The 21,560-nt window shown below is 41.0% G+C and overlaps 1 protein-coding gene across 1 annotated transcript in view; it reads right to left on the bottom strand.

Annotated features, from left to right (window-relative positions):
* Positions 1 to 21,560, bottom strand: part of LOC144215780 (uncharacterized) — an 83,407-nt gene that overhangs the window by 29,937 nt on the left and 31,910 nt on the right. The window contains exons 5-8 of the mRNA XM_077744919.1: positions 5,217 to 5,323; positions 4,383 to 4,945; positions 895 to 996; positions 587 to 767 (exon numbers count right to left, since the gene is read on the bottom strand). Coding sequence (XP_077601045.1) covers positions 5,283 to 5,323 — 41 coding nt within the window. The 3' untranslated portion in view covers positions 587 to 767; positions 895 to 996; positions 4,383 to 4,945; positions 5,217 to 5,282. The remainder of the gene's footprint in view (positions 1 to 586; positions 768 to 894; positions 997 to 4,382; positions 4,946 to 5,216; positions 5,324 to 21,560) is intronic.

Here is a 21,560-nt window from a genome sequence, read left to right as displayed (position 1 = left end):
CTGCAAACTGGCTGCAGCCCAAAAGTTGCTGAGGGTACATGAGAAACAAACTAAAGATTGTTGGAGAATGCACTCCCTTTTGGATAATGAAAGTGACAGAAGATCTTTGATAAGGGATATGTGAAAACTCTCCAATATCAAGTGCGATTTGAACAGCCTGTCTGGAGAGAAGCATATAAACAAGAGGAAGAGGGCCACCGAGAATACATGAGATGGATTGAGGAAGAAAAAAACCTGAGGGAGAGAAAATAGGGAATGGGGAGAGAGGTATACGGGCCGAGACGAAGAAGCGCATGCTTCATTAAGTGAGGAAGTAATCCTGGCTAATTAAGGCTCTCCATGACAGCACTGTCAAGGATGACTGATCCTTCAAATGGCACCTCTCTCTACTGACTGACAGCCAGTCTGCTCTCACTCTTTTCTAGGTGTGAACTTTTGTACTTATTCCCACAGCTTTTCTCCTCATTGCCAAATGAAATTGCTGTCCTTTTATTTTGTATCTTAATTAAAACCAATGGAAAAGGGGTGGAACCAAGCATATTTTTGTGTCTGTTTGTGTGTATGTCTGCCGTAATTGCCACAGTACCTGGGTAAAATACTAAAGGAAATCAGTAGATGGAAGGCACAGCCCATTGATTGCTTGACTAATTAATCAGGTGCATTGGCTTCATGTAGATCCAGCCTTATTGAGTGGAGGCTTGGCTCAGGGCCCTTTATGAGTCCATAATGATTCTTCGGCCCATAGGGTCATCTAGCCTTTATCATAGCTGTGGAGAGAGACAAAAAACAATGAGTTTAGAAACTAAAGCAGTCTTTGGGTTTCAATATTTGTGATTAAAAGTTATCTTCACACTCACTTAAAAAAATCTATACAATTAAAGTATTTCTATTCACCATTTAATGCATACTGTAGCATTTATGATGAGCATCAAGCAAGTCCAAGTGTGCGCTGACCTGTAATGATCACAGAGAAGCCATGTGCTTGTTGATGTCTTCCTGTTGTGGATCACACAGAAAACAACAGTCTTAGTTGAATGCAACAATGGGCAAAGGCCATGTTAGGTGACCCAGACACCTAGGTTTCATCGTGTGTCCGGTCTAACGGTTAATCCTCGTCCCAATCACACGGCCGGCCTGACACTGGTTCACTAAGCGCCACCCATGCCAAAATGGGGAAATGCATTGGCGTGCTTGTTAACATGCCTATAAAAGTCCTGTTTGCATTTCAGCAGGATTGTTCCGCTGTCTTGGCTCACAAGAGCTCACATGAGCGAGCAAGCACCCACGCATTGCCGAATATCTCGGGTCAGTGGTAGAGTGTCACAACAGGTGTTTTTTAACGGTGTGCATTGAAACACTGTTTATCAAAAACAAATTTAAATACAGGTCTGCCTCTATTTTCTTACAATAATTGTCTATTGTTTAGAACAACACAGAGCTGTGATATTTAATTGGCTGTCTTAGCATTGGCACTGTATTGGCTGATCCCATGTTGGCAAAACAAATACAATGTACACATATTGAATCTAGCTCAGGGTATTGACTATCATTGATTAAAGAAGGTTAGCAAGTTCATCGGAATTTCCCAACAACTGTCTGTTGGGTGTTTTGTTGCTTTTGCTGAGATAGACAACTGTGCTTGTCTTCTATTCAATCCCATAAGCTCTCCCTGTAAGCTCCCTGGTTCCCTCAGGTGGCTGGACCGGAGTTTGAACACTAAGACACAGGCAGTAAAAGTTTACAGTGTCATAAAGTAGACTCACGCAGACCAGCTCTCTAAAGATAACGCTAAATACACAGTGATTACAGTGTATGGTCAGTAGGTTGGAACTTGGAATAGCACAGAGATGATTTGCTGTAGTTTGTCCTTAAGTGTACGACATAATGAGCATTTCTTTTTAGCAATATGTGCTTCTGCCCTGGCACGTGTGGGTGTATCCACATGTATCTTATGCATTGCTGGGTTAACCACACGTTTCCAATGCAGGCATATTTTTTTTACAAAGAAGTATGTATTGAATAATTAGAACATGGCTCATTGCCTGTAGCCCAGAATGGAATGCGAAAAAAATTGCGCAATTGCTAAATAAGAATCACCTTTGAGAAAATTGCTTCTATCTTGAGCTTAGATATCATTTAATAGTGTGTGTGTGTGTGTGTGTGTGTGTGTGTGTGTGTGTGTGTGTGTGTGTGTGTGTGTGTGTGTGTGTGCATATGTGGGAGTGATTGTGTTTTAGAGGCATGAGCACATTGGGCCATTTTTAACCGCAGTCACAAGACGCCAGTATAAGGTTAGAAAAGAGATGAGCCTCTGCTCTCAGAATAGTCCCTAGGAGGCCATGAGGGCCCCACCACTGACCCTAGCTTGCATTCCAGCTGGCAGACAAACAGTTGTTGGATCAGACATGTTTCCGTATGGCAAGGGACACGACGATATTCAGGGGTGGGGTAGAGGGCTAGATAAGATGGGTTGATGCACTACATTTTACCACAGGACAACTGTGCTTCATTTGGCACAACCCTATATGGAGATGAGAAATGGGATTGTAATGTGAGATTATTTTTTTTTACCAGAGGAAATTCAAACAATCACTTCAGTTGATATACATTGGGATACAAGACTCATTCTTAACAGAGTGTAAAATTCAGTTCAGTTTGATCTTGTACTATTTAAGCTGAACCCAACTCTGTGTGTTTCTACAATGTGGGGGAGTCTTGGCAAGGTGCATACATGCTTGGTCACGCTCACATTCACACCCTTGGTCAATTTAAAATCTTCAATAAACACATGCTTTTGGACTACATGAGTTGCTGGTGTAAATCCATTTGTTCCAGTGTACAGTGCTACTGAAATATGGACCATTGAATTAAGTAAAGATGAATGCATGACACAGAAAACGGGCAAAGATGGAAGCAGACAAATCATAAATAGTTTCTAATGCTCAGAGTTAAGTACCACCTTCAATATCACATTGATATAGCTGATATCTTAACAAAATGTGTAAAAATAATGGTATTACATGCACTTCTAGGGAATTTTGGATGGTGGCAATTCATTGAATGTTGCTTCATGGTTGCAACTTGTTTAGCAGTCCACTGCAATATGACTGTCACTATTTATTGTTTTTCCATATATTTTTTAAAGCGTTTTGTGGTTGTTGTGAAAACAGTTAAGTTTGATTGGGATGCCATAAAAATTAGATTGTTGTTGATACCTACTCAAGGAGTGACTGGCGCCTCCTCCACCCACAGTTTTCAGGCATTGTGGCTATTCTACTCATTGACTCTTCACTCACAAGCCAGCTTCTATGACCTCTGAGTGACTGTCACCTCCACTAACTACAAGTGTTACAGCCACAGAGTTCAGAGACTAGCTGTGGATATGGAGATTGAGCACTGGTCTGTTTTTCCCTAGTGGGATCGGGTATATGGAGTGGTATGGAAGTATTGTATAGACTCTGTCTTTTATTTTCAACACCCTACTCCCAGGTGGTGACAGCTCAGTGCTAAGTGCGGTAATAGGCAATTGATTTTGGTCCCTTTTTTTGACGGTGGCTAGACATAAATCAAAGTGTCTGTCAGGACCTAAATACTGGGGTGGGGCGTGAACAGGGTTCTGTTTGAACTGGGAGAGTGTCAACAATTAATCCAGCCTCTGATCTGTGGGCAATCGCTGTGTGACCCGTAATCTAAACCCAAATGAGAGCACAACTCAAATCAACACAGATGATGTCCATGTTAAGCAATTGTAATACACAATCATTACATTTATTTGGCCCCAAAACTACATATACAACCCTGCTTTCATGTTAGAACTGTAAACCTGCTGATTTACAACCCATTGCAACCCAACACATACCATGATTTTTGTCTCAGTATATCCTATCATTTACATTCCTTATTCCTAGAAAACATCCAATACTCTGTCTTCCTACAGGCACATCAATGCCATGCTAATCCTGTTAATGCAATTATGGTAAATAAGGACAATGCTTCCACCTAAACAAAACACAGAATGTATGCCTTCGCCAGGTAGTAATGGGGGGCCTTCTGATGCAAGCAGGGTTCCCAGTGGGAGTCCTGGAGATCTCCTGGGATACCTTGCAGCTTCCACACCCCCTATTGGGCTGCTTCAACCAAAACCTCTCCGTAACAGAGCTCTTCTTCGAGTAGCCGGACAATATAGATGGGACAATGGAATCTTAACTGCAGAGTATGTGACAGCTGCAACCATTCCATTATGAAACTCAAGGAAATGTACTAAGAGGAAAAGGCTGCATGGTCTATTTTGCGTCACGTCGAAGTATTGAACAGGGATCTGCCCGATTACTTTGTGGCTTGACCTGCTCATTATTTCTGAAATGGTCATGTGTGGCGCTTACCTGTTAACTCATTCGTGGTAGAACCCGGTACCTCCTCCACTATGAAAGAGATGATCTGTTCCCTGCAAAGAACACGGGACTGGAACGGGACGGGGAGGGGGCTGAGAAGGGGAGTATGTTTTTGAAACAGTTACAAGCTGTTTGGATTAGGCCTATTGCTGAAGACACATGGAAATGATGGGCAGCCAGGACGAAGGGAGGAAAGGACTTGGTGGGGGAGAAATAGAATAGAGCAGGAGAGACAGATGGGGAAGAAAGGTGGTATGGAGAGGTTGAGTTGAGGCAATGGGGGAGGTGAGGAGAGTAGAAAGGTCGGAGACTGGAATCTCAGGATCTAAGGCTCTCTTGGTCTGATGGTTCCCAGATGTTGTGGACCCTCCTTGGCCCTCCTTCCCCCACAGTATTTTTCTGCTGTGATTAATACACAGGAGCCCAGTTAGCCGTTTGGGACAGATGGGTCAGTGGTTGTGTGGAGATGGGCCTCCTGTGAACCAGGGAAATGAGAGTTGAGAGATATTCTCTCCTCCCTGCAACCAAAGGACAGAGGGGTTGCCTGCCAGAATCTGCAACAATTAGGAGAAGACTTTAATTAATACAAAATATTTTCCATTAGTTTAAAAAAACATGTTATGTTATATCGGCCAATGCCAGATAAAGTCAAGACAAAAACTTTTGGGAGTTGCGAGAGTACAAGACTATGACTGTCTGTTTCATCAACTTATTCTTTTCAATGACTGCTTCCGTGTGGTTTTATAAACTTCATCAGATTCAATTGTATGATATTAAGCATTTAAGACCAGTGTCAAACATTGTCCTGTGATATAGAACACACACCTCATGTTTGAATGAAGGCTTCTGTCCTCATCCACTTAGAGTAGTAGATGAAATGCTATCGACCCATCACTCTGCTCCATACTCAGCATCCTTGCTGCTTGGATTCTCTGTGGCAAAAAGGACATTAAAAAAATACAGTGAGGCAATATATTGCGTGAAAAAAGTTGTTGACTGGCCTCTGAAGTACACATTTATCAGTGTGCCTTAAGAATTCACAAATTGAAAGAAGAGTCATTTGACCATCCACCACAGTTCACGGACAAAAGCACCCTACAACTTCATTTGTTTATTTCATATAGAAGCCAGCTACATTTGCAGCAAAAGAAAACCATTTTTAAATCAATTTCAGTAAGTCAATTTGTCCTTGCAGGAGTTCAAAATAACCCAAAAGAATGTAATGTGTACATGAAGGTACTTTGCCCGGGATTAAAAATGCTGGTGCAGCAAAGGCAACATGGATGCACCCACAGAGATGTGATTTCTGGGCATCTGTTCAGCAATACTACAGAGTGAGCTGGATCATTCCCAGGGTTCTTATCCCAAATTGGTGTGTCAAAGCTGTGTGGCTTAAAATGCCCTGTAGAGCTGTTTATTGCCATTGAGCCCTTAATTGTGACTGATGTTAGCATGTTCACTCATAATCTGGTGCTTTTATTTAGTAAAGACTTAAGGTGAGGATATTTTACAGACGCCTTCCACTTAATTTGTGGTCATGCTTACTGAGGACATTCTATCTCTCAGAGCGGAAGGCTGCATATCCTCGAGCAGATGACATCAGGAGAGGATTCAGATGACCATTACCGGAGACCCAAGGATGGGAATATTGTTCTGCTCAGTTAAGGTGGGGGAGTCTTTATGATCGGGATTCCACAGCTGCTTCATGTCACTCCTTGACCCTCTGGCCCACCACCCCCTACCCGTCCAAATAAAATGTCTAGACTGAACTCTGTGTCCCTCTACCTCACAGAGGCAGACACAACAGCACATGAGATAGATAAAGCGGAACCTCTATTCCCCAAAAGGATCCTCTTCATGTGAGCCTCTGAGGAGTTTTTTAGATGTTGCTCATTCTGACAAGATACTGTGTCTATTATGGACATTAATAAATAAAGCATGGCGATAGGGCAACCAAAGTAATAGCTATCACGGTTTTAGTTATTTGACCACATGGATTAATTATTCATTGTTTATTCCAAATTATCTTTCATTTGAGTATACATTTTTAGTTGGGCATCCCTTGTGAATAAATCCAGTAGCATATGATTTTTCACAGGCAACACGGGTGATTTTATGAGCGGGAATGTGTAGAGCTTCAGCGCAAAATGTACTGTAAGGGGTTGGGGGAAATACTTGATGATCATGTTCCTGACATCAAAGAATAAGTACACCAAAGTCAACAGCCAAGCAGTATTAAACATCAACTGAACGACATACACACACGCTCTCTTCCGCTCTCACACTCTGCCTTGCTCACTCAGTTTTAAAAAACACAGCAGGTCCAGGGAGGGAGATAAATTATGGGCCTTGCAGCTTTTTGAAGTCATCTCGCGTCAACACCAATAAAAGCCAAAGCGTGGTCTGCCTCACTGCTCTTAAATTAAGTAATTATTACCCCTGGTGTGACTTGGTCATGTGCACTGTAGCAACTTTGGGGCTGGGTAAGGCTGCAAACCTGAGGTCAGCAAAGAGCAAAGGTAATGGGAACAAGTGCAGCATATGTCCTCTAATGAAGTATAAAGACCTTGAGCATGTCTAAGATGAATGATTTACTCTGATGCTGCGTTAACCTCAAAGGGTTCGTATCTCGTGGATTCATACATCCATTTTCTATTCTGCGTATCCTCATTAGGGTGGCAGGTGACCTAGGCTAAAACATGTGACAGCAAAAACAAAACTGTTGTTTTTAGCAGTTTCTTTAATGATTCAGTGTTTTGTGGACTAAAAATGCAATGCTTTAAAGGTGGGTGTCAGTATTTTTTCTTCAAACAGTTGCATTACTAATTTATAAAAAAAATGGGTTTGTGGAAGCAGACAGTGTGCATCTGTGTCACATTAAAAAAAAAACAATGGACGGGTTTGCAAACAAGAATGAAGTTGATTATAAATATTTTTAAATAAAACCTCTTAAATGAATGTACTCCTATAATGCAGATTTTCACAAATAAGCTTCTCACAAATAATTTTGAAAAAATATTGATGATGATGATCTGGATGAGCTGAGGTAAAACTCAGTTTGAAAATAAATCTTTGCTGCACCCAATTTTGCCTTTTTATTGCTTATCAGAGCAGATTCACATTTCCATAAATGCATCAAAATACAATTTGATTTGATTTCAAACGGCCAGATTAATTTGTGAAACGTGTAGCCGAAGAAACTCAATGTCTTTTTGTCCTACAATCCACTCCTACTCTACTTTCTGATTCCCAAATATGTATAAATTGTTTAAGGTCTCCTCTCCTTCTGTTTTCTGACACATGCCTGTCTGACTGCTGCAGTAGGAAGATTGTATAACCTGAGTGTGTAAAACAGTCTTTTACAACATTGTAAAGATTTACTATTGGAGTAAATAACGGTGAGAGAACAGGGCTTTTAAATGGAACCCAATCAATATGTCAGGCGAACTGCAGTAGAGGACAAGGCTGTGTCTGACGCCTCACATGAGCAGATCAGTGAGAGACTCACTGGCATATACAAGGAGGAACTCTCATTTCCTCAGCAAAAACACTTTGGTGTGAATGATATGCTGGCAGTTAAACGACAAATGCAGACTTTTCACGTCCTTTGGATTATGATTTATAGTCTATTTTGCATAATCATTGATACTATAAATGGGAGCCAAGAGATTTTTAAAAAACGGTCTGAAAGGAAATCTCATTTTCTTTCTGATGGCCTGAAGGAGGTGACACTGGTGGTTGAAAAAAAGATTGCGTCAAAGAATATAACTGGGATTACTTATTGCCTATTTATCTGCTCAGTCTTCATATAAATTTTCTATTGATGGTCTACTTTCAATATTCTTCAACAAGTTCAGTTTGTAATGGTAAGAACTTTCAAGGTCGTCTTTGTCAGAAATAAAAAACCTTGGCTGTGCTAATTGGACGCAGGGAGCAACAAAAAACTATCAAAAAGTAGTACAAAACTAGAGGCTGCACTAGTTTCTCAATGACCAAAAAATAATAATCCACAACGTTTTTTTGTAACCCTGACCAATAAAAAAGCATTGTTGTATATTCAAATAGTATAATATGCAGTTGATAATATGCCTGCATTAATACACATGCAGCCATTTGTAAATTAAAGACTTTGTTCTTTTACATAGCTTGCACATGCCTACATTTACAGTGAGATGCGGACGTGTAGTAAATTTCCAACCCAGTGGAAGCAGCGTTACACACAGCATGCACGCACTTCCATACACACACCTCAGCTGCATGAGCAATAAATCGCACAACCCATCTAACAAGTTCATTTCCGGAGGCCAGAGAGGATGGGCCTGCTGACTTTAAAGTCAGCAGCCTTGTGAGGATCAATGGCAAGAGATGGGGAGTGAGGTGCAAGGAATTGAGCTGAGATACAAAATCAATCAGCAATTTAATCGCTCCTGGGGAGGATGACATAAAAATAGGGGAGAGAGAACTCTGCAGCATTTTTTTTAAACTGGAAAAACATCTACACTTTGATTTAACAATTTGAAATATAGGTAACCATTTGGCCATTTTATTGTTTTGTTCTTCGATAGGACAAAATTCTCCCGTGGGAGATCTATTTTCAGTCTCTAGATCATACAAGTTTTACACTCTGTAAAAATTACTCAATGAGAAACATTCATGTGCTGAGAATCTGTGCTTTAGTTCAATGTACGAGTCTTAGAATTGACACTATTGAATGAGCCAGCTTTAGACGAATGCAATGAGTGACAATCTCTGGCTGAAGAATCAAATATATGGATTCTCTGAGGAGAAAAGATTGAGAAAGAGAACCTATAAAAGCACTCTTCCAATCAGTATGACAAAAGTCATAGACTGAAAAATATAAGAAAAGGAGTATGTTAAAAATGGTGCAGTCACCTGAAAAATTTCAGATGTTTTTTTTTATATATTTTGGGGAGTAAAGGGTGGATTACATTCTGTATGATTAGTGCACTGGTAATACCAATTACGTTAGGTGTCAGTCCCCATTTTCTATAGTTTCTCTTTGCCTAAAACCTATATTTGTATACAGTACAATTGCACTAAGCTCACACTAACGTTATGCCTGTGCCAGATTGGTTTGAAATTGGCAGATTCGTCCAGAACTCAGGCATTGCCGAAAATTATCAACAGGCATTCTTCCCCAAGAGAGGCAGACTGGCAAGACACATCCATTAGCAACTTAGAATCTTTGACTGGATCAAAAATGCATGCTGTTTACAACAACAAAGCCCCCCTTTATTAAAGAATCTGAGTCTTTCTAAAAAATGGCTCCACAAAACCGTGAGTTGATCACCGACATCTCGATGAGATCGCCATTCGTGTCTGAATGACTGTGTGTCTGGAATTCGTGTGTGGAATATTGCGCTTGTTGTGTATTCTCCATGTACACTCACACCCTCATAGGCAATGGCGATATAAATAATGACACTGTTTACTGCAGCGGGGAATGAAAACAGCCAGAGGGCTCTTGCATAAGGACACGGTTCCCTCAAAGTCTTGTGCTTTGTCATGCTGTTTACACCCATAATAAAGGAGCAGGTCTTGTCAATGTGTTGCAAATATGTGTGTCCTTGAAATAAACTGGATTTTTGGGCAGTTCTTGCATGCGGTTCACTGGCAACTGCCTCTGTTTTCTTCTGTTGGTTGATTTTTTTTAGTGAAGGGACCACGCTTATGAGCTCTCTTCAGTGTTAATTAACATACTCTGCAGTGATCATTATATCAGGTTCCTGTGGTTACGTCTGATTGCATGGTCCCTGTTGGGGAGGGAGCGGGTGGCGTACCAAAAGAAGAATGCCACACACATACAGTCGACGCTCACAAACACACTTTGTTGACAAAGCGCATAAGTAGACATTGATGTCTTACACATGCATAGGAAAATATATAGATCACACGGGTGCACTTATTGTATAATTAGTGCGTAAATAGGCAGTGGTGTGATAAACATGATAATATAAATGTCAGAATCAAAGGTGTACAGTAGAGTACTAACATGCAAGTCCATCATCTCCACTCGCTCATACACATCCACGAATGGCCCAGCAAACAGGTGCAAGGTCAAACCACCATGCCAATAATAGATGCTCCTCCTCATTCTCAGAAATAGTTTTCACATAGCCACTAAATGTTTCAGCAAGCGTGTGTGTCGTTCGTGTTAGTGTGGCGCGGATGAGTTGAGAGGCCATGTGTGCTCAGGTCAGACAGACGCCGTTGTCTGCCCAGCAACTAACCTATGACCTGTCTTCTACATCAGACCCCTGTAAACTGCACAGGGATTTAACGGCACATTGTTGTATGGTTTTGACCTCATGTTTCCTTCATTTATTTATGTTAACAGTTGAGGGCCAACGGTTAGCACATCTGGTGCAGGTTCAAATCAATATCTTGAGCCATTTTGTTTCAAAACATACATTTACCCTTGAAGGACATTTGTGAGTTGTTTGTTTCTGTCTACGTACACTTTGGCCTTCAAGGAGGCACAACAAGATAGCTGGCGTTCGCCTATGTTCTACTTGACCTCAAGGATGACAAGCAGTATAGAAAATGCTTGGCTGACTTCCAATTTTGCTTCAATTGAGCGCCTAAATGTTACTTGTTTTGGAAACAAGTTGACATATGATTGCTGAACAATGTGTCGCAACATATTAGTAGTGATTCACCGGGTCATCGGTTTAAAGTGATCAGCGGGGTTGACTAAGGTTGGAGATTTTCAACACTCCCAAGGATCCACAACACTAACACCACTGATGACTGGAGCAGGTGACCTGTTTTTTTCCAATAAGCGAAAAATAACTCTCTCGTGGGCCTAGTTATGTTTTCAGTATGTCATTTTCCAAAGTTCATTAACAACTATGACCCAATCATGGTATCTCATAACCTGTAACAGTGACCTACTGATAAAATATCATGTTTGGCTATCATGGAAACTTGGCATTGAATTTAATGGACAGGATAGGTGTACATCAAATGAGTGACAGATTTGTTACAGTTTTTAAGTGTCCCACAAAACCTGCAAATCACCTTTTTTAGATAACAATAATAATAGGGTTTGCCCCATGGAGTATTGTTGCGACATGAACCAACGTTGAAAGGCCAAGTATAAAAAACGTGAATAGCTTACAAGGAATGAGCCTGTGTTAGACACAGGCCTCAGGCAAAAGCAAAGAAAGGGAGGCGGGGGGACTTCTTAAAATTCACAACATGAAGGAAATAATTGAAGCCTTGGGTTGGTGTTACAGTCCATGAGAGAAAACACTGTTACGTGCAACTAATTTATTTTACGAAGCAGCGCTCATGTTAATCCAATATATGATTGAAGAATGCCCTGCAGAAAGCATTTAGTTAAGGATGTCCATCTGTAGTCTCTCTTTGACACTTGATCTAGCATTATGGATTTGGGCTTTTTCATGTCCACATGGTAGTCCTCTCTCTACAAAAGTGACTGATATGCCAACTATTTTTTGTCCTCTTATGTCTAGCTCGCAGCTCTTTATGATAGCTCCACCTAAATGTAAGCCCTAACTCAAAACAGGGAGAAAAGAAGACAGCATGAAATCATTGTAGACAAAGAGGAAGGCACTATTGACTGGCATTCATGGCTGCATTTACACTAATACTCCTCTCAATAGATCAGCCTTCTATTGAATCTTTCCTGCTATAGATCACTTGTCACAATTACGGCCATAGCAAGCCATTCATGCCGATTCTGCGAACTTTTCTGAAGTTTGTTTCAAAACAAGTTAATTTGGCTCATCTTTCCAGTAGAATGTGTAGGGAGGATGCTGTTAGCTCTCATGTGACTGTAAGCCTTGATACAAGATAAAATATAAGACAAAAATGAGTTCCATTCCCATTATGGGTATTTAACATAAATCATTTGGAGCAGTCTCAGCTTTAGCACCAATCCCAACAACTTTAAATCCATTTTTAGTGTCGATGTGTGGGAGTGGCAACTCAGCTGATTGTCTCACAGCCACCAACAATTGATAGCTGACACTTCTGAGGGAGTGAAGGTTGAATCACAACCTGACTGAGGCAGAGCCAGAAGCATGCTTGCCGACCTGCCCAAGGGAGGAGTTGGTTGATTTGAAGATCACCGACATCAATTCCTAAATGCACGCACATCCAGTAAAGTCATAAGCATGCATGTTAAACTGTGAAATTGTGTATATTGAAACACGTGCGTGAAATAAACAATACACGCAATGTGTAGTTGACCTTTCACAGATTGAATTTGCCACTTTATCCCTTGCATACCCGTGGTTTAGCCTTCAGGTCGCTCAGGTCTGTAGCTCTGTAATTACACATTTTCCTATGTCAGTCAGAAATTTAAAATATACAGTGAGCGTGCAGTATGTGAATGGACAGCCAGATGCATAATGCAACTTATGCACGTGATGTGGTGGTATCTACCTGCTTTATTAAGAGGAGTTCTGTGCATATCAATGAATCTCAATGGTGTTTCACCGACACAATGTCGATTTAAACAGTTTACAAGGCAAATATAAACTGAAATCATAATCTCCGTGCACTCTAAATTAATATCATTAACGGAAAATGCTTCTTTTATAGTATGTCCATTTGAAATTTGTAATGACACCCAACATTAACACTCAATTCATTAAAACAAAATTTTCTCAAATTTTATGCATGAATTGGTATCTGAAATTCTCACTTAGACTAAGCAGAATGCGTAACACACAAGCATCAGGCTGCTTTGAGTGCCCCTCGAGTCAAGGGAATTTAGTGCTTCACTCTGGGGCATCTGAGAGGGCCTCCTTCACTCATGCATTCCCCTCCCATTTTCTTTTATGGGTGCCAGGGGAATCTGAGCTCATACACAGTTTGCATTCTTAAATACTCGTCCAAAGCAGGCAATAAAAAGTGTAGAGTACTAATTTAATGTGACTGCACCACTTACTTCCCAAATATAAGAGTAAACACAATTACTATGCATCATTAGTATCCAAAATCGGCTTTAGGAGTTTTAGCCAGTTCTACTCTCACATGATTTCCACCCGTGTTGAAAGAGGAAGTGATTCTTAGCCCTAATCAGCTTAAGGAATATTATATAGTTTCACACAAAATGTGTAAATTACCTATAGCAAACCTAACTTAATTTTACTGTGTAATGTCCCCAGTGTGACAAGAATAAATATATATTTGCATAAAATATCACAGTTGTAGCTATTACATTGTCTGTTGGGGCCCCATAGGGAAAGAGGCCACCGGAGGACCGAGGTATGTGTCTGCTCATGTACGACATGCCCTGTACGTGCACGCGCAGCCAGCAGCCACTGTCTCATGCATGACTGAATTTGTTGGTGGGCCATATACTGGCTAAGTTCCCGGCTGCTGCCTTTAAATCAATCCGGAAATTGTTTGAAAGTCACTCATTTGGTGCTAAGAGGGTTCAACAAGTAGTTGACTTCATAAGTGAATGAGTCAGGCTGCTCTCTTAAAACACTGACCAATGGAGGATTTTTAAAAAAAATAAATAAATTGTATTCTGGTGCAAATGCAACAGTAAATACTGGGAAGTATAAAACTTCAGTATGTATGAAACATATAAGCCTTAAAAATGCCATTTCCTGTACATAATTATAGCTGGGAGAGCGTCCAGCACACCCATGACCTTAATGAGAAGCAACATTATAGAATATGGATGGATGGAAACAGAATATGACATCAAGTCAGTTATATTCAGACAGTCCATAAACACCCTAGCACACTTGTAACAGCCATTTAGTTGTAATGATGTCATGCATCTGAACATAATTTTCCGGGAGACATCAAAGTTTCTTCCTAAATAGCCCACTATTGCTTGTGGCGTGTAACATTGCTATTTGTATTGCTCTCAACATAGTCTCAGTGTGGTGTCAGACACTCCTTGAATGGCAGATGGGAAGACTACCTGGTTTAACAAGTGCATGGCAATAGCCCACAGTCACATCGCCTGCCAATCATAAAAAAAAGGAACGGCAGATTGTTTCGTGGCCCACTGAAGTGTCAGGACAATGTGGAATTTGACTTTCAGGTTTAAAGAGCAGTGAAGGCTACAGGTTTAGAATTGCTTCTTTCTTACCACGTCTGGTACATTTCTGCGGATTGTAGCAGAGGTAGTCAGCGGAACAAACACACCCTGGATTGTATCTGGATTTCATCACCACTGAACAATTCTGCTTCCAATTAACTCGTTGAGAGAGAACTAAGTGAGGCAAGGGCTCTTTAAAGTGAGAGCTGTCGCAATCACTGCTTAAATACAGATTTTTAAAGGGAATGGCAAAGGGTCATGCAACATCAAAACCACCAGGACTTGTGAATAATGAGAGTTGAAGTCACTGGTTTATCTCCCAGTCATAGTCCACTTTTCATGGTAGAGGGTGTACATTTAGCCAGCATTTAATTAGAGGCCATTTGGCAGCCGATTCTAAGGCTCATCCAATAACCAGAAGCCTTGATGAGACACACTCAAATTTTGCGCAGTGCCTACAAAATAAACCAAGTTGTCCAACCTTGAACACATTAGGTGATTAAATTGAGTCACTAATTGGAAGAGACACACACTGTCAAAAGCTGATATTTCTGTCTAAGTGGATTGGAATGGCAAGAATTTACCAAACAGGTTTGCATTCCTTGGTTGCGGTCACTACATTGTCAATAGAATACATTGGGTCATTAGCAGTAAAAATAAAATAAAAATATATACTGACAAACATGGCCTGCAATTTATGATAGTAGAGCTCTATTCATCTGTTACCTTAGGTCCTACACAACCCACAACCCCCATTCAATCCTCACCATTACAGCCATTTACCTAATTGGATAAAACGACTCCTGGATAGGAGCCAAAGGGGTTTTAAAGTCAGTGTTTGCGATTCGGATGTTTGATTATAAGCTCTCTTTGATAATTACTCCCAGTTTGCTACCAGCCAGCCGGGCCAGCTCTCCCTATCGCCTCCTTGCCGTGTTGTGTGCTGCGGTTGTGTGAGCCCAAAATCAACCACGGGGCTATAAAAGGTACCGCAGCATGCCTTCTGGGCTCCACATCATAGGCGTGTCTCGAGCCCAGTTTACCAAGGCTAATTAACCCTAATTCGAGGTAATGGCATGATCAAGTGGATGCTATTATCACAAATCCCCTCTCACCCTCCTCTTTCTAACTGGTAGTTTCTCAAAGGTTAGCATTCCCCTGATTTTCTGTGCATCTCCTTATGGGTCTTTGCTTGTTTCCGCTTCCTATGCATTCCTTGCCTTATTCCCATCTGTTCATTTAAGTATGGACTTTGTCTACACTCAAGCATTGGAGGCACATTTAATGCATCAAGGATTCATGACTATAAGTGAGAGAGATAGCTACCCTCACCTGTAATGGCCCTGAGGGGGTCCTTGAAGCTGATGTGGTTATCAGTGCGCTGAGTGCGGAGAAGACATAATCCATTCCATGGCCCATGGGGGTCTTTCATCGACCTTCCCTCTTTGGAAAGAGTCTTTCCTATGGTCTGTCCTGGTCCTGTGATATGGCCCATCTTCAGAATCCCTCCAGCCTCCTGATATGGTTTAGCTCCATTAGGCCCTGTCTGGATATGGTTATGGACATGAAACTAGAGGGCACTTGCTGTCATTCGTGGAAGGCAGAACTCCCAAGGTCAAAGATACCTTACTGGAAAGTGCAGAGACTAACTTTTTGCTCTTCTCTTCAAATCAAACAGTTTTCATACAAAATCGTCTTCGTAAACAACAAATGACGGTCTAATGAGGTGAAAAAATATTGCTTTAAATAAAGGGTTGTTGTGACAAAATAATCATGTTTCCATGAATATTTTTCGTCTTGATCTTCCTATGAATCTTCAGGAGATTAATGAATGTACTTCATTTTCAATCACCACAACCATGTACAGTAAGCACATCTGTGTGTGTGTGTGTGTGTGTTCCCAAAGACACACTTGCACGCATACGCCAGCTAACCATTGTTCTAACCCTTTTATTTTATTTCCCTCCTCATTGCTGCCTGCTCTTTGGCAGCCTGCATGCAAATGTAGTGCTTAATGAGCAGAAAAAGGCATTGAGAAAGAGGGGGGAGAGGGTGAGACACGATTTCTAAGCCTCTGAACAATCAAAAGAGCAACACTCCCTCATTCTTTGTACTTTTTCCTTGGTTTGTTTGTGTGCGAGAAGGGGTGTGTACGGGTGTGTTGGGTGGGGAGGCGGTGGGGAGTGTTGCTGTCATGTGTCTGACAGATATTGAAGATAATTGTCCGCTTTCTTCGCCTTGCCTGTGTAATTCCATTGCTGCTGCAATGCCGTCAACACTCACCTGGGCACAGGAGAAGGAAGAAACAGATGCGGGAGGGTGTTGGGGAGCATGGAGAATGTTGGGAGTATGTTCGCCTTACTGCTGTTAATGAAATCTATCAGATTTTTCCAGGTTTTGCCCTTGTGAAGACATCTGTACAGAAACAGGTTAAGTGTGGAGTCGGGGTGATAAGACAAAAGTTTGCTTGTAGCCGATAGGGTAAAACTGTTCACGAATTTATGTACTGTATATCACCAACCCAGAGATAGTGCCTTGTTGGTTGGAATATATTCAAATAATAAAAACCCACTAGAGGATTATAATGGATTCTCCGAACCTGGATGCAAGCCATTCACTAATAATGAGATGGAAAATGTTAGATTGCTTTTGGCTATATATTGGGCTTATGCGATGTTTAAATGTTAACTAAGATTCATGTGGGCTTGTATTTTACACCTGTGTATATGATGCCCATGGGACAAACTGCTGCAGGATTTGGGACTCAATTCTATCAAAACAAAAAAAGAATGCTTGTCCTGCCTACTGTTAATCATTCGCTGGGATAGGTTCCAGCACGTCGACCAAGTGGTTTGCACGTTTTCCTCACAGTTCTGCGATTGAGGGTTCAAACCCTGACGTGTTCTTACTGCTCAAAGTTGGTTGGTTTAGGATAACATCCCCTCCACAACCCTTGTGAGGATAAGCGGGAATGAATATGAAAGGACAGCCTTTCTGTCTCAATGTACCTGTATTTTACATATATACAATTTCTAGGAATATTGGTTTGGAAGAGAAGGAAGGCCCTTTTTCCAGTCCAAAATGCTTCACATTTTTCACCTCTTATAGGCAATAATGAAAACACAGGAATGTGCAGCCAAATCATACAATGGTGGGTCCCATTGCTAAGGATAGTCTAGGAGGACTGGGCTGGTCTCCAAAGCTGCGGTCACTGGAAACACTGGTGAATGCTGAATACTTCACAAGTAGCACATTTTCTTCCTCCTCCCTCTTGTGTACAGCGACACCCTGCTCACATACACACTAATATACACGCACAAACCCATTGGCTGTAGAACGACGGTAACTCATACTTAACACATCAAGGCGATATATCACACCTGAGCCTGTAACACTCATTGTCGGTTTCTTTTCCGGAAGAAGGTCAAACTTCGACCATGGTACTCTGTGAGAAGGGCCTGTGTCTGCCCAAGACTCCGTTCAATCAATGGGCTGCAAGTTCATCCTCTAATTAGTGCAGTGGGTGCCCCTTGCCTTCTCTCAGCAACTTATCAATAACACACTTCCACCTCTTCCCCGGGAGCTATAAATCTTTGGTGCTGAGCCTCCTTCAGACTCCAAGTAAACGACATAGAGGAAGCCTGGACACATGTGTTAACAATCGTTGACAGGTCTGCGCCCTCCCCTCTAAAGACCGTTGGATGAGGGAACGTGTTTACGTTTTCTTGTTACTGCATTGACTTAACAGCATTGCTTCCTCCCTGAGCTACTTCTTTCTCACTCTCTCCCTGTCTGTCTGACCGTCCTAGTTCAACCTGTGTGCCTCTCTGTTTTTTTTTTTGTTTTTTTTCTTTTTCCACATTTACCACTCCTTTCTCGCTGTCTGTTTTTGTCAGATGTAGGGTGTGGGATTATGTCTCATACAGAGAGATAACCTATAGGCCTTGGATGAAGGGATTTGGGAAATTGATTTCCTGCTTGGCTCCCCCTATTTAAAGTTTACATGAAGGAGCTGGTAGATTTAACACCTTTAAAAATGTGATGACAGGGATAAAAAAACATGATTTCTAAAACCTATGGTCATCATTCGATGACAAGATAGACTTGCACAGTGAGGGCTCATTTACACGGTGATGATTTGACTGAATTAACAGAAAACCCAGATTTGCCCCCACACAACCAGAGCTTGATTTCTATCTCCTTATTGATGCAAGTTTCACAGCACGCATGTTGGATTGTCAAAGCACGCTGTTAGACGTACAAAATGACAACATCAATAGTGTGTTTCTGTCTAAAAGGTTGTAGTACTTAAAAAAAAAAGAATTCCTCAGTTCTTCTACACTAACGACATAACGACATGTATGTTATAAAATACAAAACAACATGAGCAAATGTTGCAGGCTGCACAAAAGGAGGGGGCCGTGGCCACTGCAAATGGCCAAAATTAAGTGTGCCCTGTGGTGATGTCATTACAGCAAAAGAGTAAGCTGGGGCTTCTGTTTATACGGCTGCAAGGCAAGTCCTGAAATCTAATCGTACAACTTGGATATGTTTTTCAAAATCAGCCCCCAAAATATTGCCATTCTTCTCATTTGGTTATTTTTAAATATTCATTCATCCACCTTCTGCACTGGTAATCCTCACAAGGGTTCTAGAGCCTATCCTACGCTACCAGGGGCAGTGGGTTGGGGACAGCCACAATTGGTTGCCAGCCAATTGCTAGCCACAATGAAACGGACAACCACTCATGCTCTCAATCGCACCGCCACCGAGTTGGAATCGAACCCATGATGCCCGCATCAAAGACAGGCCGGAGATCCACTGAACCATCAGGTGACTAATTTTAAATATGATGACACTAATTTTCTTTTACTTTCTTTCTTTCGTCCTGTCTCATTTTTGGCATTTATAAAAAATATGATAACAGTAGGTCTATAATTTGGGACATAGAGCTCGCTTCCACATCATGCTTTCTGGGATTGAATACGTGTATAACAATGAGTTTGTGCGGGTTGAATAGTCGCAGCACCCAGGTGATGTTCTCCAGACACATCTCAATGTGCTGTCCCACAGCGGAGAGCTCTCCTGGCTATCGAGCCAAACAGGGTGCGGCAATCCCATTACCTACTTGTCCTCTGCTGTCTCCTCACTACTGGATCGTGAGAGAACACTGCTTTAACTGGACAGGTTGGGCAAGGTGACATCCAAAGTGTACAACACATAGTATGCTTCTGTAGCACCATTTACGACTGAAATTACAATAGCATGGTTCAATTCACTTCATGGAGTGGTGCAGTGAATACAATAATGGGGGTCATATGCTGAGTGCACCATGTTTCACTGATATCTGTCGAAAAGCACAGACCTCATTTCATTGCCGTGTTTTATTCACACGTCACTTTTTAAGCCATTATTAGTCATTATTGATTCATGATTGGTTGCTTTTTATGTTGGTTTACCCCAAAAGCTGTCCTCAACCACCAGTAAATTCCAACTGTAACAAAGCATAGTTGTATTTGGTTCTTAATGATATTTGAATGGGCAAATACATCTATAAGTCTCGCAATCTCCAGAAATGCAAAGATTTCAATTTTTTTTCCCTGTAGAGTAGAAAAGTCTGAAAAGCATATAGATCATGTTCCTTTGTCCCCAGTGAATGCACCACTGCCAAGTCACAGATCCAAAAGATCTGATGAGAAGATATTTGCTGGATTTGACAATCGCAAACTCCACCTTGAAGTGTTCAATTTATTCTTTCAGGGGGGAAACTTGAGACGATCCATTGAAAATTGGAATTCTCTAAGAGAAAATAAATGGCTAATATTTTCCACTTTCCTGGGCCATCGAAACATAAAGCTGATCTTTTGTAAAATGATATTCTTGGTTGTTTAGTAGTTGTGTCCTCCTGTTGTAGCAACACTGGCTATTTCAGAGAAAAATATGTGTAGCAGTTTGAACACACAATGTGTCTCGATGCGCGTGTGTGGGCGAGGATGCTGTACGAGTGTGCATGCTCCAGCAATGTGCAACACATTAGATCCTGGCAGTCCCTCCATGTACATAAGTTTGATTCATATGTGCCTAGGCCTTCCAAAACTGGTTTTCACTTCACAGTTTGCCAAAGATGACTTAATTTAGAAGTTAAAATTCTCTGTGCAAGGGAATACAGATAATCTTTTTGAATAAAGCAATGTTGTCATGCACTTTGCTCTTTTTTAAAAAATTAATTTCCCAATTCTTAGGAAGAAACACATTTTGGGCTATATATAATTAAAAAAAAGACAATAATTATATAACAATAAATTAATTTTGAATCTTTCCCAAACAAACAAAGGTAACAACTATGTATTTTTTTATGAATTTGTTATAAAAAACTACAAATTTGAAAGTCAAAGTCATAAAAGTGGACGTTACTGACAATAACATTTTAATAATCAGCTAACATAATTGGTTTTGGAAGGCAATGGTTTAGTCAAATTATGTTGCGCTGGCCTCTACACGGCTGACAATATACCTTGTTTTTTTTAAAGCTACTTTATTTTAGAAAAAAAATTACACTTTGGTCTCCCCCAGTGTGCTGTCCATGACAACATTGTTGTGCATTGCTGTTATTTAAGGTTGCCATGATAACTCTTCTATTTCTTGGGGGCCACAAGCATTTGGACTGCATATTTTACACGTTGAATGTAACTCCCGGAAAATGAAGGTTTGGGGATTATTAAAAGTTTGAGAGGCATTCAAGATCCAGAATGTGCATGAGATAAACCACAACCTTTGTGGCTATTCTTTGGTTGGGATTATGGTTATAGCTCTATGCATCATGAATATGCTCTATCTTGGGATATAACCCTAACCCTAAAAAAATAAATAGATAATGCCTTAGTACATGTCATGCATCAAACCATTTAACTGCCCCTTCTGACTTCTCCCCAGACTAATATAGACCTAATTTGAAACCGAATTGAAACCTAGAGAGCATTATGGTGATTGGTAACAGAACCTTGGGGATTTGTATTTTATTCAGATTAGAGACTGAAATATTGAACCTGACAGATTGGAAGCTAAGAATAGAACATGAATCTGCCTGTGTTCTCCATCCTTATCTTTATTGTTGG

Source organism: Stigmatopora nigra, chromosome 22, assembly GCF_051989575.1.
Source record: "Stigmatopora nigra isolate UIUO_SnigA chromosome 22, RoL_Snig_1.1, whole genome shotgun sequence".
NCBI lineage: Eukaryota > Metazoa > Chordata > Actinopteri > Syngnathiformes > Syngnathidae > Stigmatopora > Stigmatopora nigra.
This window is presented reverse-complemented; position numbering and strand designations above follow the sequence as displayed.